At 41.0% G+C, this 25,970-nt stretch overlaps 1 protein-coding gene across 3 annotated transcripts in view; it reads right to left on the reverse strand.

Annotated features, from left to right (window-relative positions):
- Positions 1-25,970, reverse strand: part of pdlim2 (PDZ and LIM domain 2 (mystique)) — a 97,572-nt gene that overhangs the window by 63,141 nt on the left and 8,461 nt on the right. For 2 of the 3 annotated variants that reach the window (XM_060931363.1, XM_060931364.1), the window contains exons 2-3: positions 11,495-11,623; positions 8,378-8,529 (exon numbers count right to left, since the gene is read on the reverse strand). In XM_060931363.1, coding sequence (XP_060787346.1) covers positions 8,378-8,529; positions 11,495-11,587 — 245 coding nt within the window. In that variant the 5' untranslated portion in view covers positions 11,588-11,623. Of the gene's footprint in view, positions 1-8,377; positions 8,530-11,494; positions 11,624-14,451; positions 14,509-25,970 lie in introns of all 3 variants that reach the window. The other variant, XM_060931362.1, reaches the window with a different exon arrangement.

Consider the following 25,970-nt stretch of genomic DNA (forward strand, 5'->3'; position numbering starts at 1 on the left):
TTTAAGACTTAAATCCTTTTCATGAACACAGTCCCTGTATTCTTTGAAAGCATTTGACACTCATTTTTTAATGCAAGAGGAACTCCCGAAGTATTGCAGCATTGACTGCAGCTCTTAAGCATGCATAAACCGTTGGATTGGATGGATTACTGCTGGATGTAAGAGTTAGAAACGTTTGACCATCTCCAGCAGAAAAACGTGATTACAAGCTGCTTGTACAGTAGAAGAGTGTTCCATAATGTGGTTTGTGTAGCACGAGTGACTTCCTGAGAGAATAAGGTTGCATCCCAAATTGCATAATGCACCCAAACAATAGAGATCTTGCAGTCATGTGACCAGAAAGTACACAGCCGCCATCTTGTCGGTAAAAAAACACAGCTGAATACTGCTGCACTCGTGTACAAAATGGATAAATTTCAACCGACAGACTACACGGCTCATTTTTCTAATGAACAGATAACTAGATACATGTCTAAAATAAACGACCTACAGATTAGTGACCCTTATGGCTTACCGGACGTAGTTTTCATGACCATGTCAGTGGATATTGAACTGCCAGAGGTGGAATACCCAGACATGTATAATTACCTCATTAACTTTCCCTCGCTATTCAGTGGTGAAGCACTGCGTGCTTATAAATTTCTAGACCGTTATCTTTACAGAAATTCAGGATTTGTCAGCCCCCCTCAGATGTGGCATCTTGTAAACAAGAAAATAACAACCCTCATTGGACGGGTAAGTCACTTAAGTATTACTAGTACTGATACTAGATATATCAGTAGTATCTAGTATAGCACTGACCAGCCGATTATAGAATAGAATAAGGTAATTCCAGCTGTAATTCCAAATCGTCCGTCTTGTTTACCATGGATCTGGCGTTGGAGAGATAGAGGCTTGGCAGTGGAGATTTGAGTGGCTGTTTTCTGAGCTTAGTCAACAGGCCGGCTCTGCCTGCAGCCTCGTTTTTGCTTCCGCTCCCGACGCCGCCTCCTTCGCCTGCCAGACCCGATAACAATCCACGGAGACCCCGCTGGTCTCGCTGTCTCGTCCGGAATGTTGTGCATGCGATGGAAATCGCTACAAACCATCATTTTCTGCTGGAAACCAATGTCCAGTAAGTCCATACGGTTGTAGTGGATATTGAAGTCCGGTACAGACGAACAACACGCAAAAATACACACAAAAAACAAACGTGCACAGGTAGGGAGAGCTTGTAGCCGCAGCCGTTGTAGTAGAATTGTATATAGTAGGGTTTTCCAGAAGAAAAGGTAGAAGTAGAAGGCGGAAATATGGCATTTGACCGACAAGATGGCGTCTGTTACAATCTGGATCGGCTGTGACGTCACATGCAAGATCTCTATTGGGGTGTTCACACGGCAACTTTTACTCCGGTGTAGCACCGGGGCTGCCCCGGTAGAGCATTCACACGGTACAAAGTTATACCGGTGTCGCCCCTGAAAGCTGCTTAAACCGGTGCAAATCTAACCCTGCTCGGGAGGCGGTTTAAGAAATTTACTCCGGAGTAAATGCTAGTTTGCGGGGCAGCACTGATATAAAATGGGATGTCTGAACGCTACAGGGGTAGACTCGCTATGCGTGAGGAGAGTTGATTATATACGGGCATTACATAATTTGCATCCTGGTATTTTGCACTTCCAAAATGGCAAACATCAACAACAATAGAACGGCGTGTTTTCCAGTGTTGCCAGATTGGGCGGTCTTAAGTGCATTTTGGCAGATTTAAACATATTTTGGGCTGGAAAACGTCAGCAGTATCTGGCAACACTGGTGTCTTCATCCACGGTGTTTTCCCGGCGCTATGGTAGGTGATACCATGACAACCGGGAAAAGGAAGTACATTTTCACGCATGCGCATATTTAATTTCCGCATTATTACTATCGTATAGCACGGTCGCAAAAACTGCCGTGTGAACGCAAGTGGGGCTGCACCGGTGCTAACACGCTTCTCTCTGGTAAGCAGGTTTGTGACGTGTGAACGCTCCACAAAGTTTACACCGGTGTAAGATATATCGCAACAAAATACATCGGTGCAAATATGTGCCGTGTGAACACCCCTAATGACACCAGCGGTGTACAGACAGACAAACTTTCCTTTGGTAGCGTGCAAATCAGTGATACAGCCAAAGTGTCAAACTTTAAACATACTGTATGCTTAAATGCTTCCAAGTCCAGGGTATTAGAATCCTTATTGAGCATATGAACATGCATGACCGTCAGTGTGACTGACTACCAGATGAAAGCAAAACCTCAGTTGCTCTGGTGTAATCTCACCATGATTAACTGCAAAGGCTCTGACCAATTCTGACACCAATAGAAGCAAACCATCCCAACATCTCTAACTAGGTAGCTAAAACACCGTGTAGAACACAAATCTAGGCAGCACGGCGGTGTAATGGTTAGCACTGTTGCCTCACAGCAAGAAGGTCCTGGGTTCAAGCCCAGTGGCTGACAGGGGCCTTTCTGTGTGGAGTTTGCATGTTCTCTTTGGGTTTTATCTGAGTGCACCGGTTTCCCCCAAAGTCATGCAGGTTAGTTTAATTGCTCGTCTCTAAATTGATTGTAGGTGTGAATGGTCGTTTGTCTCCGTGTGTCAGCCCTGTGACGATCTGGTGACTTGTCCAGGGTGTACCCCGCCTCTCGCCCATAGTCAGCTGGGATAGGCTCCAGCTTGCCCGCGACCCTGCACAGGATAAACGGTTACAGATAATGGTGCGTGTATTTTTTTACTAGCAGATCTGTGTTCTCTGTGCACTGGATTATATTAAAATCTGCGTTTTGTTCTCCTGCCAGTCAAACATTTTAGGAACAAAACAGGCTAGTGTTCACATGCAAGCTTAAAACCCATACGTGAGATGGGTCAGATGAGAAGAGGATTCTAATGGGTTGGAGCGACTGTCGAGTTAAGAAAGAAGCTCTTTCCCATAGCTAAGAACTCCGTCGTAAAGGTTTCTCAGCAGGCTCACAAATAAGAGCTTTTAGAATATGCTCTTAGCCAGGAACTTTTAGTGCCACTTTTGATAAGATTGCCAAGTTTTTGTGGTATGATACAAGTGGATACCGAACAGTTCGTTGAAATGGCCAAGCTGACCTTGAAAATCAGGTCACACATGAAACTAGAGGACTGTCGAACATCACACCTCTTTCATCTTCAATCAGGAGCTAGTGATGGAAGGTACTTTTAAGCACCTGAGAAAGTAGCACTGGCAAAGCAATATAGTCAGCCACTGAGACGCTCACATTCTGCACTGGAGTGCAACTGTCCACACGGTGTTGTTTCTGGACTGGACAGAGACATGAGGTCAGCATGGAAAAATCCACTTGTAGGGAGTACACCCCCTTCAGCTTTCAGGTTGGATTTTGTGCATTCGCAATGGCCGTGCGTTTTTGTACAGATACATAAGGAAATGTGTCTGAATGAACGTGTACATGGGCATAAGGTTTTTAAATATCAGGAAGAAGGCAGCGTATGGAGTGAACGTACACGTTCAATGTGAAAAAGGAAAACAAACAAAGCAAAGGACAGCTCTATAAAAGTTTAAAAAGGACTCGAGGCCAGGAGGACTCCAATTGTTCTCGTTCCTGGGTGGAGTAACAGTAGGGCAGAGGTCCCTATACAGAAAACGCTGTATTTGCAGTGATTAGTGTCCTCATTCAAACATGCAATGCTGACTGGTTCACAGGGATGCCTCACATAACTTTGTGAAAGCATATTCAGTCCTTCCTAAAAGGTGGTACAGGCATGCCTTAAGGGAGAGGCCTACAAAAACAGGGTGTTGGGAGGTGACTAAACTGGGTAAAAAATAAACAAAACGTACAACAGGCAAATCCAGAACAGGGTTCGGAAAGAAGTGGGGGGAACGCATACACCAGATGTCTGAATACAGGTGGGACATGTCAGGCAATCTAGCGTTTCAGTCATATTCTAATTACACAGTATATACAGCACAGTTGATATTTGATTAAATGCCCCTTAGCAAGTTTCACCTTGACCAGAATATTGAGGTTCTTCATTATTCCATCCACTTTGTGAAATGCACTACTTCCACTGGCAGCGAAACAGAGCATGATGCTACCATCACCATGCTTAACAGCTGGTCCAGTGTTCCTCTATACCTCTAGTCATTGTGACCAAACAATCTGTCATCCAACCAGAAAACGTTCCTCCAGAAGGCTTTTTCTTGGTCTATGTGGTCAGCTACAACCTTTATCTGAGCTTGAAGATGTCAATTTTGGAGCAGGGGCTTCTTTCCTGGATGGCAGCCTCTGAGCCACTTGACTAGACGGTGTTCCAGCAGCTTCCAGTTCATGACAGACCTGTGCCTCGATGGTTTGGATGGTCAAGAACAACCCAGAAACCAATTTCTTCTTAACTGAGGGTGACAGTTTGGGTCTTCTTCCAGCAAAGTGGCTACACTTCCCAAGAATCTTGATTTCCTTACAATTGTTTGAACCAATGATCTTAGAAATGGCCCCAACAGACATTCCTGAGTTGTGTACATTTATAATCCTCTTTCTCAGATCCTGTGCTGATTTTAAATAACCCAGAACAAATTAAAACTTGCGCACCAAAGTCTTGTTTCTTTCTATCAAAAGTGCATGTTGTACTATCGTTCTGCCACAGGGAAGGGATGGGGGGGTTTTCACCACTGAAAGCCCAACACTACCATGACGGCATTCATGTCCACGTATGCAAACTTCTGACCACAGTAGCTGTATATATGCACACACTCCTATTTAATGATGGAAATTTGCTATTTTGACAGTTCGCCAGACAAAAGTGCTGAATATGCATACTAGGGTGCATCAGTTGCCCTCACCTTCATAAAATCTGACGCATTTTTGTTTGGGTGTTCCTTTTCACCAATAAAGACATCCTGTAAAATTTGACCATATTCAAAAAGTCTAATGGTGGCACCATGAGGTTCATTTTTTGCCAAAAACGCTTATGTTTTCGCGTAAGGTTTGAAATCACAATGGTGGACTCCATTTATTGATTTCTTGTGAGCCAGAGATCATGTTAAGAACCTTTGCAAGGGATTGAGAAGCATTAATGTGATTCATAATACATTTGTGTTGTTTAAAAGTAGTTGAACAATGATTCAATGAACAGCTAAAACTCAAACTGTGCTTGATATATTTAGAATATGGACTAAAAATGTGTATCTAAGATATTTGGTATACTCTATAAGGTGCCATAATGTTTCATGAAAAGTGATCGAAATTGTGTCATAAAAGTCATAAAATAGCAGCTTTTTCCATAACTTTGAGCTCCTGATGCCACCATTAAACTTTTGAATTTTGTCAAAATATTATTTCACCCAGTGTGTTTTCTTACCAAAAGGAACATAAAAACAAAAATGCATCATGATCGGAGGAGCTTTTCATTTGTAGGGGGCAACTGATGCACCCTAATGCATAACCTGATGTTATTTTATTTCCAGACCTGCCAACAATGCATTTTGCCTAAAAGTTCCTCAGATTAACACTGGAGTATATGACGATAAGTTATCACACGATTATTTTTATTATGGATGCCATGGAAAATTTTGTTCAAAAATGGCACTTTTGGTTGCTGGATGAAAGAGAATCGACCTAAAAACGTAAGCAGCAGATAGAGAGAGAAAAATGTCAGCCTTGTGGGCATTAGACAATTTGTAAAATAATTATACCGAATGTACTTTTCAACCACCACCACCCCACACACACACACTATTTACTGTGCATTAATATCCAGCCCCAGTTCCTCATCGACAATAGTATTAAACCATCTCCTACTCTTTCAAAACCTGAAATGGTGGAAACGCTCATTTTCCTGTCTTTTTCCTCAGGCACTGGTTCCTGAAGATAAAATTGTTCAACAGAGAAATTAAACAATATCACACATGCCTAGCTGACATCTTATGGGCAGGAAGATTTAAAACATGCACATAGTACAGCAACAATAGGAAGATAAAGCCTTAATTAAAAAAGTAGAAGGACAAGAAAAACATCTGGGAATTGGGAGACAAAAGGATGAAATTCTTGACCAAGTTGGTCTGTTCAGGATGCAGTCAGTGAGTGAATCACCAGAGCGCTCAGAGAATGTGGCATTTCATATGGAGATGATAAACTCGTGTTCTAATAAAATGCACACGGAAGGCTGCATGTTTGAATGCTACAAAGGCAGAATAATTACAGACATTTAGCAGACCCTCTTATCCAGAGAGATGTACAACATACCCAGAGCAGCCTGGGGAGCACTGGGGGGGTTAGGCGCCTTGCTCAAGGGCACTTCAGCCATTTCTCCTGGTTCAGGGAATCGAATCAGTGACCTTTTGGGCCCAAAGCTGCTTCTCTAACTTTTAGGCCATGGCTTCCCCATGGAATAATGAACTCTGTGTGCTGTGAACAAAAAGCTTATTCTAAAACAGCTTTTTTTTTGTGGCCATCGCTAATTAGCCCTTGCTTTAGCCTTGATAACAAATAAAAGGCTGCCTCTGACAAACAATTGTCATCTGTAAATGCTCTGAACAAAAAGGTTCACACCTGAATGCCAACATGACCAGTGAGTCTTTGTTTCAGGAATGTTGATTCAGATCAGTGTTTGGGCTTGACCTGGTTAAGGTGTGACTGCTATTGGCAACATGACCACATTTTTTTTTAAATTAAAAAGCACACACCTATGTGGGAACATTCCTTTTATTTTTATTTTTTTCCCCTAAACGATTTAGGTTCAGGGTTCCTACACATTTTCAAATTTAAAATTCCAGACTTTTTCCAATACTCAAATTCTCAGGTTTGGAGACTTCAGCGAACAAACAACTACTCATATATTTAAAAGAATTACTTGAAAATCAAACAGGTACTCACATTATGACATACCACCAAAATGCATACCATATTTAGCTTGGCCTAAAATTTGTATCAGTGTCCTGTTTTTGTCATAAATATATATACACAAAATACAGGATGCCACTCTGACGCACACGTATCTGATGCACACTTCAAGACATTAAAACACAGGTGTGTGAAGATGTCAAGCACATACAGGATGTCCTGAAAAAAAATGTATACACACTTTTAATCACTAAAGCACTGTATGTGTTTATTAAAATCCATGTAATTTTCAAAGAGTAATAGAATTTACAGACATTTTATTATTTAGTCACCGCCTGTTCTCAAACTGACATCCATTCTGGTCCAGTCACTGCTGACAATGCAAATCACATTCAATTCTCTTGGTATTTTTGGACATTCACTTTCAGTGACTGTTGCAGGTCTCATAGCGTAGACTATAAACATCAGTTAGAGGCAGTGATAAAACAAAGTGATGTCTGTAAATTCTATTACACCTGGAAAATGAAATGAATTTTAATAAAACACCTACTTCACAATGATTCAAAGTGTGTATACATTTTTATATGTATGTTTGCGTACACAGCCTTCATATTTTTTGTTGACAGTTTTTTTTTGTCTTGGGTTGCTTGTTTTCAGGGTCCATGTGCCTTATTTTTCTAGCAAATTCTGGCAACACTGCCAAATAAGCCATAAGCATTTTTACACTGACTGGAGCTATGATGTGTGTTCACGCGTGTTCAAGAGGCGTTTTGTAGCAGGGGGTTTTCCTGCGTCTTGTCCAAAGTCTTGCAAGAAGCAAGCAGGTTCAGGGGGTGTGGCGGAGCGCACGCCAGTACAACAGAACACCCGTTTCCCTCCCTCCGCATTTCAACACATTTCTTTGGCAAAATTCAACTGAAATGTCGGAATGTTGAGCTTCATTTTACTATGTAGCAGCAAAGGTCTGGAAACACATTTCTCCATACCCTAATTTCCATTTTCCATACTTTTCCAGACCTGGAAAATACTAAAATCAAATTCCATACTTTTCCATACTGTGTAGGAACCCTGTAGGTTGGGTTTGTGAACATTAATTGTTTGCAAATTAAACCGAAGCTGCAATTTTTTTAAATGTGTATTTTGTGAGTATGTATGAACATCTTGGTACTACTGCATAATGCAACAAAATAGATAACTAATGCAAATAAGCGGGGAAGGAAACGTACAGAGAAATATAAAGAAGCTCTAGAGCAAAATTAGAGGCCGACTGGACAAAAACAGACACCGAGGAAACCAGTCAAGTGTAGCAGACATTTTGAAAACACCCATTTTAAGCACCATATCTACACTTCCAATCTCTACAGGTTCGACTGTATCAGACTCAAGTGAAAATGTAGTACATGCGCCTGACATTTATTGTCAACATGATCACATTGGGTTTAGAAACAAATTTTCAAGTGCTCATGAATGCACTAGCATTCAAGCAATTCCAGCTGTTTTTATAGCTCATGGTTGTGCACATCTTACAGCAGTGTGTTACCTCTCCACTAGCAGCTGCAGTTGCGTTTTGGAGCTCTTGATTTTGTTTTGCGCTTCTACGTTCAGCATGTCACCGGTATTTTCTCCGTTTATTTCCACGATTATGTCGCCAGGTTGAAGACAGGCCTTCTCAGCTTTACTGCCGGGGTTCACCTGAAGAGAAACATTGCAAACCACACAAAAGTCAGGCTCGTTACTGCAAAACAAACAACCAAACAAGGCAAAACCGGATAAAATCAGTAGCTCAGGGCTCGATACAGCACCAATATGGTTCAACCCAACAATATTTATCAGGGTTAAATTGATCATGGTCTGATTGATGATATTTTTGACTCTAAAGGAACAAAAACTTTAAAATGTTTCTTTACTGTCCTTATCTTGTCTAAGAATTAGACCTGCATTAATTATCCTCTCACGTTTCGCTAAAATGTTCACACAGCATCATGTATCTGGCTTCCAGCATAACTATTATGTATCTGAAGCCAACATTTTCCTCCAACATTGTAGGGGTGAACGTTCTTGCAAATAAAGAAACCGACTGCTTTGGCTACCGCCTTTGACTCGCTATAAGTTTGGGATGGCGAGCTCTGAAATAAACCGCTAGCGCAGGCATTATTTTTGCAAATTTAGTTGCAGGCTTCCCCTTTGGTTAACACTATCAGACACCATCTTCCTAGGTGTGTAGCAAGTTCTGGTTCCACCAGTATATTTGATGACGTTTCAAGCTTCGTTGAATTTGAAGTCGTAGTTCAAAAGACAGACACGCCCCTCCCTCTCATAACACCACCGATAGCAAATCTAATGTAAATTAAGGTACTTTACTATGGTATACATTCCAAATAACTGCGATGAACTTGCACGCTTCTGCAGTGAAATAGAATTAGCTTGCGTCAGTGTCCTCTCGATGCCGATTCGGCACGTTCAGCCTTCATACTACTATAATTTGTTACTCTGACCTCTTACACAGTGCCCTGTTAGGGATGAGTGTCAGGCTAGTATAAAAGATCATCACTGTTGCGTGTACTGTGATGCCATGATCTCTGATGTAGACAGTGTAACAATAGGTTGTGTGTTTGAACCCCGAGGGCAGTCCCAAAGAAAACTAAAACAAGCTCTTATTAGATTTCAAAAAGCTCAAAACCGACAAGATCAGAGTGGCTGCTAAACGACAGTGTAACGAGATGCAGGCGCGCACACCATGCGTAACAAACAAGACAATGACGTCTTGAGAACAAACCTAACAAAAGCTGCTCCGCTGAGACTCGAGCGCCAGTCAGACTCCGGTAGTCAGTAAGGGTTTCAACCCCATTACAATAGCACAAACCCCCCACACACAAAATCCAGAAACAAAATGGCAGAATGCTGCAAATGCCAACCAAAGTTGTTTTTCCTCCGTGTGTATTGAGAGCAGAGGGGTAAAGGTGCCATGTCAGTAGGCACTCGAGTGGTAATTAACGGTCACCACAGAGACCCACAATACAGCGTGCTTCGTCTCATCATTCCACGCCTCATTTCACACAAACTAAAGATGCACCTCTTTCATTCCCTATACAAATAACAAAAAGGAAGAGAGATGATGCAATTTATTTAAATCTCATGTGCTTCATGCAAGCTAAAGAAATGCCACATTAGAGTGAAGGAACAGTGGGAGGGAACTCTGATGTGTACCCATGCCAACCCCTTGCCACTTCAGTGATCCTGGTTTCACTCTGTAGCCCCTTTGGGAAACGGTGCAGACACACAGATGAGGCTTCAGCCATGCAGTTTGATTCTACATTACATGCTCAGCTGAGATGTTAAACTCTTCTGTGATTATTTACGGTCAAATATGACATTTTATAGGACTCCTGCAGCTCCCCCCCACACACACACGACTGCTTGTATCGTGACACCAGGCTGCAGGAGCATGCTGGTACGGGCCTGCTGGCGTCAAAGAATGCTTGTGGTGGTTATACAGAGGAAAAAAAACTTAAGCGTTTGAAGTTAATGTGGATTGCGACAATAAGAAAAGCAGCAGCACACCAAGCTGTTTTTGCTCTCTGGTTGAAGTGTTGTTTTGAAAATTCTGTCTTACAAATACAAACCAACAATCCCAAATAACAAAAATATGACACCACTAAACTCGTCTACGCAATGGAGAATTGCCAGAGCCAGTCTCTGATCCAGGCAAAAACTGGTGCAACCTACTTAAAGCGGAATACGTTTCAGAAGAAGAAGAGTGTTTATTCCTCCAATACAATTCCAGAGACTTGCAAATCGTTGCCAAGGCTCATGGAAGCTATTCTGCCAATTTATGATGGATCAACACCTTACAAAAACACCTTAGTGGGTTTTTTTTTGTCCGCCTTGATGAAAACGAGAGTTTAAAGCTGTTCTCACTGAAGCACATGTGGCAAAATCTGGCTTGCATATTTTGCATTAGATTGGCTTTGTTCATCAGCCAGATGGAAGGCGCGAAGTCATCTGATCCCAATCTGCAGCTGATCAATCCCTCCATCCTTATTATACAGCATTAGCATTCAGAAGAAAAATAATACATGGACAGTATAACCACATTAATACAACAGTGGCATGACAATGCACTGGGCTGCATAACCATTTAATTACTTTAACATTCCTAATTAGTAATTTGCAAAGACTTGCTACCATACATGTTTTCATCCATCTTCAGCTTGAATTTTCCAGCAAGCTTTACAAAAGCAATATAGTGACCTGTAGAGCACATGTCCTCCTTTTTGAAGTACACAAAGGATCATGGGTAAACATGACCGTCAAGCTGCATCAGCTTTCATTGTGCCACTTTCTACCCCAGTGTTAGCTTTCCATTAGACATTGTTTCCTCGGTACAGTACAGCGACCCGTCGTGTGGCAAAACCAGGATATCCTTACTCGTCGTCATGCAGCCTGTTTATAGACAACACTCAACTCGCGGCCTTTCCTCCTAGAAGCAGACTCTACAATAGACTCTCGGAAAAATACATCTTGTAACAAAACAATCGCTTGACCATCAGAAAGGCATTTTTCCTTTTTCTGTAATCAAGCAGCTTCCTCTACAGCTTGCCTGCTAGACAGACAGGAAACATGAGCTTGATTTAGGATAACTAGGTGAGAACATTACCTTGGAGACTGTTATGGCCTTCTTGAAGTCCCGCCCACCAGATATTCTGAAGCCCCAGGGAGACGGGCCAGTCAGGTTCACTGTGAAAGCCATGAGACTGCAGGATGCTGTGTACCACCTTATGGAGCCCTGTAGTCAAAATATGACAGGGAGGAACAATGACAAGAGCTTCAGTTAATGGCGATGCCAGAGCCGCACTTACTGTTCATATCAAACATCAGAATGGGGGGAAATCTGTTCTCAGTGCCTTTGTTTGTTGGTGTCAGATGGGCTGGCTTGAGTAAACAACATTCTCTAGAATTTACAAAGAATGGTGCGAAAACACTATTTTAAAAAAACAACCCCAGAGCGTGACTGATTCAGGCTAACAGGAATTCTACAGTAACTCAACCACTTGTTAGAAGCATGGTAAACAGAAAAACATCACAGAATACAGCAAACCTAGAGGTGGATGAGTGATAGAAGACTACATCTGGTTCCACTCGTCAACCAAGAAAAGGAATCTGAAATCACAAGTGCGGATGCGCACAAGTGTTCTTAATCTTCCTTCATCTCAGACACAGAACCTCCCAACTTGGAAAAAGCCACACCAAACCAAACCAGAAGACGACTGGTTACTCTCACTGTGCATCAGTCAGGGTGGTCTGCATTGAGCCACAATGATGCCTCATCTCCAGTTTGCACCGAGTCATATTCTTTTCAGAACAAACTGCATCACTAGCTTATGTTGTGTGGAGGAGACATACCTGAGGAAAACGAATAGCTGTAGGAGGTGTGGCAAATGGAAGAGATATTTAACAGGAACAGCTCTCTTATAGTCAACAAAGTTCAATTCGGCAATAATAAAAATCTAGTCAACTAGACTTGTGGTGCAAATATTTCTGACAAGAAAACTCTCCAAGCAGCCAGAGTGAAACGGAAAAAAAAAAAACCCAAGAAATTTACCACAAAAACACTAATGTTGGTGGATGAGAAAGTGCTTTCTCTCTTTTTTTGCCTGCCAAGCAATAGTCAGAAAACAGCAAGGCAAAAAATATCTGGCATGATCACTATAAAATAATAGGCAGGTTCTCCAATTAAAAAAAAAAAATAATAAAAAAAAAATAAAAAGGTTTTTAGGCTCGTCACAGGTCACCTAGATAACACTCACCCCTCATTTCACCTTCAGTGAAATAGCTTTTGGGTGAATTTTATTCATGTTTGGTGCATTTCTGAAAACTAAATGTTACTGCATTTTTCAGGTGTCTCCAGCATCGTCATTTTAAAATAAATAAATTGTAAACCCTCCAGGTAAACCACAGATGCTGGCACATCTGGAGAATGTTAATTTCAGTATTTCACCAGGCATCTATATAAATCAGCACGACATGGTGCATTTTGTCAATGTTAAATCAGTCAGTCAGTCATTTAAAATAACACAAAGTACAGATGTTCCTGGTTTTTCAACCTCATTTAACGCATTATATTCTGCAAACTGTTCGTGACTATGCCAAACTGACAACCTTATATGCGAATATGGTTCAAAAGTTCAGCCCCTCAGTTCAACTTCTTGACATTACTTGCGTTATTCGGTTCTCTGTTGAATAATCTGACTGCTGTTACAAAAGCACAATTACGAATGAGTGCTTCTAATAAGAAACTATAGTGCGCTGCCATTTTTTTGTTATTCTTCCTCCATCATTTCCACTGTGTGCGTCCAACACTTCCACCACAATCCATCCGAAGCATTCCATGCAAAAGCAAAATAGCAGCCTTTCAACCAGGGACAACTCATTGTGCATGTGTGCAGGGGGACAGGACACACCACACAATTTCCAAAAATGTTTCGACTGTGCAAGTTAGCATTATAAAAAGGGTCAGACACGATATATCATCAGTACATTTAATCCTATTATACAAGTGTGTTTTAAACAGGCGTGCCAACTTTGATTAAAAACATCAGAAATGATGCTTTACTACAGCAAAGGCTAACATTTGCTCTTAACGTTTTAATCTGGCAACATTTGACTGCTAAACTAATGGATAGCTAACAGCTAATCCATACTGGGCCTGACACTCAAGAACCTTGCCAACAAGGTCAAACCACTGCTGATAACCTATTCAACCACTGGTGTCAACAAGTCATAATTTATCTCTAAAAATTCAAAAAAGGTCAAATGTACACCTTAAATCAAGGTATCAAACAAGCAACAAGAAAATCAATTATAAAACAGCCACATGTTGAGTTTTATCTTCAAATTCATTCAAATGCTGTTTTTGCATGTTTTTCATTTGTTTATTAAAAAGGTCCCTTTACAGTTCCTTGTCTGTATTCCTTAACTGAACAAGACTACTGACAGTATAATGAAATGCTTTTAAATGATAAGCATTTCCTCAATTAACTCAACTTCGCTTTAGTTTATCCTGAGATGCAGATGTTTTGTCAAAATTCTTTAATAAAACACATTCATTCATAAGCATTTTATACTCCAAATCCCGAGAGAGAGAGAGAGAGAGAGAGAGAGAGAGAGAGAGAGAGAGAGAATACTAATAAACCCAAAAGTGGTTGCCCTGTCCATCAAACAGCCATGTATAATGAGCCAAAAATCAGTGTTCAGCACTCGGCTTAAAACATTGATACCTTACAAAAACAAAAAACAAAACACAACAATCAGCGTGCAAACACCAGTGTTTGATTTTATCATCTCGAAGACAAGATGCTTACGATAGCTGTAATGAAATGCGTTCTCCATTTTACCTGTTGGTGGCTGCCTTTGTGTCTCAGAAATGTTGGGAAGTCAGTATTTCACTGTGTGTTTATATATCTATAGTGTACACTGGACGTGGAATCAGACGTGTTGAGATGTTTACAGAATGGAAAATATGGGAACTTCAGAACAAACATTTTGCTCTGATCGTAAATGTTATGCAATTTAAACACCACAATATCATCAATAAAGAATCATTTTCCAAATTACTTGCTGTGTCTTCCTGATATTCAATTTGTTTTTGCTCATCTGTGATGGGTTGGCCTCCTTCAGAAATCCAAAAAAACACATACAAAAACACAGGGTTAAAATGTATAAGCAAACAGAAATGACTCTGCTCTTGCTTTATGAGCATGTTCTGTTAAAATGACAAAAGTCAGCTGCCTTTGTTGCCATATGCATGAGCATGTGACACTGCCGTTGCTCATCATGGATGCATCATGGAACAAATGGTCCTTCAAAAAGGGTTTTATTCTGGGGGGGGGGGGGGGGGGGGGCAGAGATGATGGAACCTCACAAAAAAAAAAAAAAAAGTTCTCTTCAAATCCAAGAGGTGCTGGTTCCCATTTCACAAATAGCACAGGGGATAAGGGATGGGACGATGACTTGCCTACAACCAATTCTACATTAAAAAAAGTTTGAGTTGCATCTTTTTACAATTTCAAAAGCTTGAGACAAATTACAATTACCAGCCCAATACCTTTATTTATGAAAAGCGTGATGGACCCCCCTCTAATCTGTCGACACTGAAGTCCTCACCATTGTTTGAACATGCTGAAATGCAGGAAACCCACCATTTCTCATGTTCACTACCAATGAAATGATTTTGTAAATGTGGTATATTGCAACAGGTTTCAGTTAACCAAAATACATTGCATTTTTTCTTCATCTTTGGGCCAAAAAACAAACTCCCCCCTAGTCATTTTTGGGCAAAACTTCTCAGTGATTTATGCCCCCCCCAAGAATACCATCAAACCAAACCGAGTACCACATACAGAAAAAGAGCAGGACTTCAGTCTCTTCCCCTATAGCAGTAACGCCCGAGAAGCCCTGGTCCATTCGATAGAGACTCGATCAGTATAATGAAAACAAGACACTGATGAGAGAGCAACACCCTGTGCCAACAGGAAATTTTCTGATGGCTGATTAGTCGTTGTAAATGAAGCCACTAGCTTGAAGTAGTTTAATAAAAGTGGAACCCAAATTCAAGAAAACAGGAAACTCCAGCAAATGCTACCAAAAGCCTTTCTGGCACCACGAGACAGTCAGTTTCTACTGACATCTACATTTAATATGTCTGCATGACATCATTAAATGCAGGTAAAGTTATAATCTGGACCAATTAAAAGCAGGAACAAAAGATAAGACTCAATAGACCAGTAGTCGTACAGCTGATACAATTCTATAAATTCAGGTGTAGTAAACATGGAAACATCCAACAAAAAGTTGAGACAGCTTAGATGAGAGGGGTTTTTTTTTGGTAGAACTCTCGATGAGATCAGTCGAAGCCTGGGGCTTTCCCAGATGGCATTGATTGAATTGTGTGCGCAGCAAATGATGCATTTAAAGCTGGTGCATCATCCTCCAACACAGTAGGTATTGTACAACATTGTACCAAATGGAAAGAAAGGAATAAAGTCTTTTGGAAAAGTTTTTGGAGGTTAATTGGTACATCACCCAATATAAAAGTCACAATTAGGCTCCATTTTGAAACATTAAATATGTCCTTTCACAAAAAAAAAAAAAAAAAAAAAAAATCCTATAACAACTTCCATGGACTTTAGGAGGACTCGTGTTTTACGAGGAATATATCCAGAGGACAACCAAGTCAAAACCATAGCTTGTTATAAAAATGTTGGGAACAACAGCCAGCAAGATATGTTGTCTCAAGCAAAAAAAAAAGTGCAAAGTCAATGGATTTAAACATTTATTTGAGGTACAAAGTGCCCAACATAAATGAATAAACTGCCTGACTTTCCACTCTGTTATTTATAATGATTCCACGCTCCATGACTAACTCCAAATCCACTGAGGACTGAGTAAGACCATTATATCTACTTAGTCACAAAGCTCTGGAACACATTACATTATCCAGCAGGTCCAGTAGTGTTGTTTTTGGTACTTCCTAAAAATAGGCATCAACAGATCAAACTAATACAGGTGGGTGAGGCTAGCAGTACTAATTACTGCTGACTGGTTATGTGTACTATAGTTTGGAGATTGAGAAGAAGCATAACTGATCTGGGGTGAGTTTCCCAAAAGCCTCTTAACTAGGAGTGTGTGTGTGTTCATTGTGCTGCTCGCGCTACCATTTAAACATGATCTTTGTGCCGCGATACTTTTGGGAAACTCAGGCCTGATCAAATCTAATGAGAGCTCATTAACTAAATGACCAATCAAACAAAGGAACAGTGAATCCATGTTGGAACTGCCATGTTGGATAACAACGTAAACACACTGCATGATGTGAGGAGGAGGTCATCAATGATGTCACTTTTAAAGATCACCACAGTGGTCATTTCTGTTGTCTTGTAACCCAGAACCCAAAGTTTCACTGCTTCCTGTCCCCCCCACTCACCCACCTTTCTTTTGTTTTTTAAATAAATTGTGCAGTGGAAGTGCATTGAGGAGGCATTAAAGGGGAACAGAGGGCAATATATAGAGTAAATATAACAATAAAACACACAATGATGAACCTTATTCAAGACTTACAAAAGTTTTTTGTTCTAAGGTTGGAAAGTTAGTGTTTTGAAAGTAGCTCGAGCAAACCATTTTCGCAGTTTGAACAGCCGGCCATGATATTAATTTTATCCAATCAGAATGCACCTTAATTTTCTCTGCGTAACACTTATGACGTATGTGCCCAGTTGTAAATAAACAATATGGCTCATTGAGGTTGGAAATACCCGTTTCTGCCTCTTGCGACGATTTCACAAGTCCATGGGTGGCACCTCTCTCATTGCAGCAAATAAATTCTGCTGGACTCGTGAGCAACTCCACGTTACATTTTCCGCACGAGCACCACGCCGTGTCACCTGCACGCAGACGCTCTGCCCCACGCTCAGCATCAGTATTGGCCTCATCCTCGCCGTCATCCGAGCTTTCTTCTCTTATTTTGTCATCACCGGAGTCGAGAGTACCTCTCCTAGGTTCAAACTGGTACCCTTCTAAGCCATAGCCTGCTTGCAGTGTGTCTTGCGGGATCTCTTCGTACGATTCGACAGAGCTGTCGCTTTCACTTGATGCGCCCGACGCCATGATTACACGAGTTCCACTAGTGCAGTGGGTAGGGCTGACGTCACGGTCTTTTAAAAATGGCGACTCTTGTGCGGTTTAGCGTACCGACTATTAATAAAGTATTATATTTACAATTACCAAGATATTTCGTTGTTTTCTAGTACATAAATTTGATAGAATACTTATGAATACGTTACTTTGTCACATCAGCAACCGTATGCGTTATATTTTGGACCCCTTTAAATGCACTATATCCAGAGTGCAAACCCACCCACATGATGCCAACATTTCCTGAAAGAACAAGTTAAACATATTTTTATTCTTAAATCCTTGCCCCACTCTCCACATGTATAATTGTACACTTAAAGAGCGCAAGTTTGCTTCATCAATCGCCAACACTTTATTTTACGCCTCATTAAGCCTGAACTCGGTTTGCTAAATTTGCTGCCAAATGTTGTCAATGGACCTGTTTATTGATAAAACAACTGACTGAACTCAATCACTGCGGCAATGTCATGTCTCGTCTTAGACCAGCCTTAAACTTAACCAAGACCATATCATTCTCTGAAAACATGTTAGCATCTGTCAGACATCATTCTTCTTTTCAGATCCAGACATGCTTGCAAAGAACCTGAACCACTTTGTGAACTTGCTTGTAACTTCAGAAGTTATGAGAGCAGATCGAGTGTGACTGAACGTGCACGTCATCTTTAAGCCAATATTAACTGTCCAGTTATGTTAGTGGTAAAATTAAATAGAAATGCACTGAAGCACCGCCAGCTCGCATTCAACAGCCTAATGTGAACTACTTTTGAACAATGGTGCAGCTTATTATACAATGAATAATTAAGCAAGTAATCTTCAGGAATTTATGCACACAAAGTATCCTGTTTTCCCATGAAAGTGTTTGCTGCCCTATGGTTAATTTCAAGTGAAGAAAAAAAAGCAAGCTATATAAAAAGACCAGAAGCCGCAGCGTGGTCGATGAAATCAAACACCGACGCAGGAGATGGCTCGGGCATGTCTTACGTATGGACCAACAGCGGATCCCCAAAGTTGCCCTAATGTGGACACCCCCTGGAAGGCAGAAGCCTGGAAGACCCAAGACCACTTGGAGAAGAACCATCACCTCTGAGCTATCCGAGTTAAATCTATCATGGGGCGAGGCACATCTTGCTAAAGACAGTCAAAAGTGGAGGCACTTGTTATTGGCCTTATGCCCCACACAGGGCGAAGAGGATTAAGTAGTAAGTAAGAAGAAAAAGCAGCCAAATATTAAAATATCATGCGAAGGAGAAAGGAAAGAATGTCGGAAAACCTTTTGTACCCGCTGCACTTAGACAAGCCTGCAATATTGTTGCATTCTTTGCATGTTTGGACTCCCCCTATAATTAGTGCTCTTAGACAATTAGCCACCTTAACAAGCTTTCTCCTCGTTAGAGTCTTTTAATTACTGGTGACCAAGAGACTCCGCTTGGTCCACATTGTTGCTCTGTGTCGTGTAACCACATGAGCCCGAGCCAGCCATACTTCCACTTAAAATCTCAATTAGTCCAAATATTCTGGCAGGATTCAACTCCCATCCTCATGAATGTGTCAGGAACCCGATTCGCCTCTCAAGTCCTGTCTGAAAAGGAAGCGCCTGATTGAACCAGACCACTCCACAATCACTGCAGCGATGATGAATCTGAAGGGGACTGATGCTTTTTAAAAGTGCCATAAATATATACTCCATTTGCATAATCTTGGAGGAAATATGTACAGGGATGGACAAGTGACAAGTATCTTAGTTAGCCCACCAGGCAAGTCAAAGCTCCAATGTGCTGCCTAGCTCCATGCTTTGATTACCCAGAAACATAAGTGCACACCATTTCCGTGCACTTGATCTACCAGGGTCCTGAGTAGTGCATCATACATAATCCTGAATCCTGGTGATGCCACAGACTTCCATGAGAGAGGGGAGCAAAACCAGCCATGCACTCGGGGTGGGTGGGATGTTATACCCTCTTTCCACTGTCTAGAACAGTGACGTTAACCAGTTGTGGGCATCTGTGAGCTCATGTACTGCATGTTGAAGGTTAGGGGAAGGGGTTGTAGGGAATACAGTCCATCATCCAGATCATGTCTTGGCTTGGTTGGTGGGCCTACTTGTTTAACTACGAATAAGAATACAGTAGCAGTGGCACCTCAAAGGTTAAGGCTCTAGGTTACTGATTAGAAGATCTGGGGTTCAAGCCCCAACACTGCCAAGCTGCCATTGTTGGGCCCTTGAACCCTTTTTGCTGCAGGGTGCTGTACCATGGCTGACCCTGTGCTCTGATCCTAACAAGTTGGGATATGCGAAAGTTATTTCACTGTGCTGTAATGCATGCATCACAAATAAAGGCTGCTTCTTCAATATCCATGAAATCTGCTTGTCCCAGGTGCCCAGCCTACTGACTTTCCCAGCTCTGTTGTAGTACATGTTTCAGCTTTCAGTTTACTATAAAGAACAGAGAGTAAAATGAGGTGAAAATAGAAACTGCTATGCTAACAGACAGCGAAAGTATTTGCACCACACAAATAAATGAAAGGTTTAACGGAGTCTAGACCTCTTCCATGTTTAGACGTTTGCCTTTGTCCAAAGGCCAGCTGTTTGGGGCTGTTCTGCTTCAGTGACTCAACAGTGAGAGAAAAGAAACTCAAGTACAGCTATGCAATTCAAAAGAGGCCAAAATGTAACCAGATAATAGATGTTTAAGGACTGTGCCTACTGTAGCACATCAAAACAAACACCAAGACTGGTTCTGAAAGGCCTGAACACGTGACGTACACTAACATATGTGGAATTAAAAACTGGAGCCGATGTGTAGCCGCAAACTCAACTGGCAGACTCCAGTGCAGTGTCTATTTTTATTTTGGGTCACATTCCAGGTAATGGCCTGGCTAAATAATCTTTCAAATTCCATCTCTCCTGACACAATAAGAGCACATACACCTGGAACTAGAAATACTGGTTCAGAATGGTCAAACTATGCCCACAATGTTTCACCATCCCCTCCTGACCTCACCTTAGTGAAAGCTGTCAAGGAGGACAAATACTTTTAAGACATACTAAAGGGTGTAATCATCTTCACATAGTGTCAAATGGAAACATGCACCCAAATGCTTCTGAATCAAATCAGATGCCTTGTGCACGCGCACAAAATACTTTCCAGCCGAAATGTTACGGGAGAGCATGTTATGAAGGGATGGCACGGAATCGAATGAGTCAATGCTGAAAAATAAAGTGTGTGCCAGTCATCAAAATGCAAGTCAAAACCATGAAAGAGGTCAAGCTTCCAGAAAACGCCTAAAGGCCCATAATTTAAGACAAAACACTACTTCAGTTCACCAGGAAGGAGTTGGTCTTTGAAGTGACACTCGGAATAAATGTGACTGATGATTGCTAATGTCCGAGAGACTAAACATAACCGAGATTTTGCGAGCCAAAGGCTGCATTTCCTATAATAACAGAAATCAAGCCCATCCATGTCAGAGATTGCACATAAGAGTGAAAGACATTTAGAGATGCTATTTCAAGAGCACATTAGCATTCACTCTGAGCTGCTGTTGAACTTGAGAAGGTCAGAGGATTTCACTGGAGGGAAAAAAAAAAAAAAAAAAAAGTCAAGGAGTGAACAAAACCTGATGAAATGTTAGCAGTGTTAAACACTCACTCAAATGTGATTTATGTACATTTCATTTCACTCGAAAATAGTCCAAAAGTCAAAGTTCAACCAGTTGTGGAGACCCTTACTTCACACCACACCCCGTCTCAGAGTGTGTTTGTAATAGAGGCTCGATAAAATGTTTGGCACCACAAGTGAGTATTGGCTGAAGTCTGCTTTCGCCAATGCTCCTCTGGTTAAAGAATGTGATCCAACATTGGCTTTGCAGTAAACACTGAAGAAAAAGTCATAAAGTCTGAGAGGAAACAGTGACTATGTATGTAATATACGCAAGCCAAGACGGACTAGAACGTGGTAAAATGAGCTCTTGCTTCAAGGACAGTCAGAAACAAGACCTTTTTGGAGAATTTCAAACATCCTCTTAAAAAGTGTGTTTTAGGGTTTTGTCAGGATGTTACAACAGTAACATTATGATGAGTCAGAAAAGGCATTAGGTTATACGTAAATAGATCTTGCATTATAAAGATGAAACTTGGGCCAATACTATGGTGTATTTCCAGAGGTTTCGCATCCATGTGCATGTGTAGCAATATCGGACACCAAGACGTGATTACAACTACAGATGGGCTCCTGACAATACATCTGGAACACGTACACAAGAACAGAAGAGTTCTCCTGTAACAGAAACATCCTGCTGATCTTTGGCTTAAAGTCTTGCAAGCATTCTCTCAGCAAACCTCAGATCACTTTTTAAAATTAGAGGGTGGGGGTGATATAGGACAGTATAATATTGATACGATCATAAGTTATGCCATGATACATTACTTCTATATACTGTGCGTATCATGTTTTATAGCAATTACAATCTCTAGGAGCAACTAATTTAATGTCAAAGGCATCTTCGGTCCTGAAGGAGACTGGAAATGCAATTAACCACTCTTTGCAAACGGTGGTGAACTGAATAACATCTCAGGACACACAACACATGGAATCTCATGCTGCTGTTGTCCATGCACCTTAAGACCACATCAGGTTCCACTTCAGTCAGCCAAGAACAGGAATCTGAGGCTACTTTTGTTTTAGTCTTTATTTAAATGCAAAATAAATTAAAGGCAAACAGACATGCCTAATTTACAAAAGATAAGGAAAAAAAGTAAATAATTATAAACTACTAACTAATGTATAAAATATGAACCATTATATCTATTTAAAAAGAGACACCCATTTATAAAAAACGATTTAAATCTGTCAGTTCGTACTCTAGGAAGTATGCACTGGTACACTCGGTCCCTGAGCTGCCTAGTCCTTTTTGGCAGTGATAATTCACTAAGGGCAGTGTCGGTAATCCTATTCCACAACTTTCAATCTCTGTTGTTCAAAATATCCACAATGAGGCATTTCTTGGAGCAGTACCCAAATTTATGAGCCCTAGCAAGTAATTTATCTATTCTACTTTATTTACTATAGAAGGCACTGCCCCAGACCGCTATAGCGTATGTAAAAATGGATATTAAACTTTGAAAAAATAAATCTAAGCTGCTAATAGGAAACTTATAATATTTACAGACTGTAAGGATATGTAGACGACTACTAGCTTTGCTGTGGAGATTTTCAAAATGAGCGTCCCAATTTGTAGGATAAATAAAGGATAATAAAGGACAGTGGGCATAGGCTCATCAAAATATGGAATGTCAAAGACAAAAACAGGACAGAAGAGAAGGCATGTTTATTCTCCACTTCAAGTTTAAAACCAAGGACTCATCTGTTCAGAGTCTGTGCCTGTAGTTAAAAGTGATGCAAAACAAAAACCACTAAAAACTGATGTCTTATTTATAGCAATGAACTAATCACTAATGGTTAAGATTTGAAAGGTCAGTACTCCGTTACGTTAGTCCCTTTACAAGCAAGGGATTTTATGAATGTCCCTTCGATAATATTACATCTTATCGACATCTTGGTACTACACAAAATTAGCACCGACACAAACCAAAATAACATACAACCAAAAGTGATTCACACTCCAGATCGGATTTTAGGTACGCCCATGCTGACTCTAACACCACCCAACAGATCCACTCCCTGAAATGATGGCTTTAGGCAATTATACCTTATGAACCAACGCCCTATGTACAGAGAGAAGAACATGCTAAAGACACGCCATTGTTGTGGTAACACTTTGATAAACACTTCTTTCTACATTCCTGCTAATGACCTTGAATACCATTCAGGTACATCCCACCGATGAATACAATCTGCCCTACAGCTATGAAGGTATCGATCAGAAATGGAGTAGGACAAAAGGTCTACAAGGCTGGGGATTTAAAAAAAAAAAAAAAAAAAAAAGGGCGTCACAGGGTGGCGTCCAGAGAAGAGACACGATACAACCAAATGACTCCAGTGCGTTTGGATTGTCTTTACATGAATCATTAAACCTGAAACCTGGACTCCACAACCACGAAACTGTTCAACGTTCATTGGTTATCTCTTGATGCGCCTTGCGTAACACGACTTCTCAGCTGTCAAAACTGTATTTATTCTGTTGCCATAGAGACTAACCTAAACGTTGGAATAGAAATAGTTTTTCAAGCACTCCTTCACCATCATCTAGAGTTTTGATCTTTCACAATGACAAATAAGAGCCCAGTCAGAGCTGATCTGATGACTGATGTTTGGACAATCTTGGTGTAACAAATCTCATCTCATCTCATTATCTCTAGCCGCTTTATCCTTCTACAGGGTCGCAGGCAAGCTGGAGCCTATCCCAGCTGACTACGGGCGAAAGGCGGGGTACACCCTGGACAAGTCGCCAGGTCATCACAGGGCTGACACATAGACACAGACAACCATTCACACTCACATTCACACCTACGGTCAATTTAGAGTCACCAGTTAACCTAACCTGCATGTCTTTGGACTGTGGGGGAAACCGGAGCACCCGGAGGAAACCCACGCGGACACGGGGAGAACATGCAAACTCCACACAGAAAGGCCCTCGCCGGCCCCGGGGCTCGAACCCAGGACCTTCTTGCTGTGAGGCGACAGCGCTAACCACTGGTGTAACAAATGATATCAATAAAAGTAACATTACCCTCATGGTATACTTTTGGGAGTATTCGTCGAGTGCTAGTGCTCGAATCACGACACTGCTCCTTAAAGTAACTGATCGAACTAGTCTTTTTTGGAAGTGTTGAACGGAGAAAAAAAAAAAAATCTGTGAAACTAAAAACACACGTGTGTACGGTACGGTGTGATATTTCTGCCATATTGGCTTCCCCTACTTGCATGTCTTTGCCCTCACTGGAAAGAAAGCAGAGGTTTAAATAAACATTTGCAACATAAATTAACTTTAACAATCCACTCATATCAATCGGAGATAATCTTCTGATAGTTTACAGAGGATTTTATTAATGACTCAAATTAAATCAGCAATTAAGGTTGTAACATTTATTAAATCAGATCCACCATCTTTTTTGGATAATTGACAAAATTAAGATTTCCTGTTACAATTACCACAATGGAAATAAGTCCCAAAAGGACAATTTTTTTTTTTAAATCAGCAGCTGAGACTGATTCAGGCCTCGTTAACCTATTAAGACAGTAGTTGTGCGTTCTGAGATGCTCAAGATGTTTGAGTTATTAAAACCATTCTGCCCATTCTTCACTCACCTCTCATCAACAAGGCATTTCCACCTGCAGAACTACCACTCACTGGATGTTTTTTTGTTTCTGCACCATGCTGTGTTACTTTAAGCCTAGGTCACAACCGGACGTATGATTTTTTGGCCGTGCGATTTTTGGCATTTCCCAAATCGCTGCATTTTTTTTTGTTCGTGGAGAAAGACGCACGTTGGCCGTAAGTTTGTCTTGCAACCTGAAAAAAACGTAAGCGCCCGTAGAGTTTGTTTGACATGACAAAGAACCTCTGCGGCCGGTCTACGGCCAGTCTATGGCTCGAAAATCAGCACGTCACACGTGTGCCCTCCATGCGTTTCTTGCGTTTTTTGCACGTAGACCAGCCGTAGGAGCACGTACGGCCGGTTGTGACCGAGGCAATAGAAAAACCTCGCAACCAGCACTACTTGCAGATGCTGGTAATTAAAAAAAAAAATTAAAATCAATGCCTTATGACTAATCATGTTAACATTGTTAAAAGTCACGCCATCACCCAAATGAGGGTGGGTTCCCTTTTGAGTCTGGTTCCTCTCGAGGTTTCTTCCTCATGTCATCGGAGGGAGTTTTTCCCCCTCACCACAGACTTGCTCATTGGGGATAGACTAGGGATAAAATTAGCTCATGTTTAAAGTCACTAAAATTCTGTAAAGCTGCTTTGCGACAATATTGTTAAAAATTGCTATAAAAATAAACTTGATTAATCAGAATAAATAATTCAACAGTGATGTGGTTAAAAAAAAGGCACACTGTCTTGCCAATATTTAAAACCACTTATCTGACTGCAGGCCGAATAAAAGTGATGTATTTCACTGTCCATATATGATCAACAACAAACTTTACGGAAAAATTCAGACAGGAAACAGAGGGCTGGTTTAGGCTTACGTCAAACAAAACCATTAAGCTACCTCGTTTTTAAGTAAGTGGTATAAATGCGCGTTCAGAATGCAAGCGTTAACAGCTAGTTTGGAGAAATTACAGCAAGTTACACCATCTCATAATGCACCTGAGCAAGGTTGTGAAATGGTTGAAGCAGATATTTACAGAAAAGATTTCAAAGCCTTGCAATTCAAGTGCAAAATAATACTAACAAGTTAAAATTCTATAGCACATTTCACCATCCCAAGGTCACTTTACAGAGGGGGGGGGGGGGGGGACTAAGCAATAAGAAAG

The sequence above is a fragment of the Neoarius graeffei genome, chromosome 10 (assembly GCF_027579695.1).
Source record: "Neoarius graeffei isolate fNeoGra1 chromosome 10, fNeoGra1.pri, whole genome shotgun sequence".
In the NCBI taxonomy this organism is placed as follows: domain Eukaryota; kingdom Metazoa; phylum Chordata; class Actinopteri; order Siluriformes; family Ariidae; genus Neoarius; species Neoarius graeffei.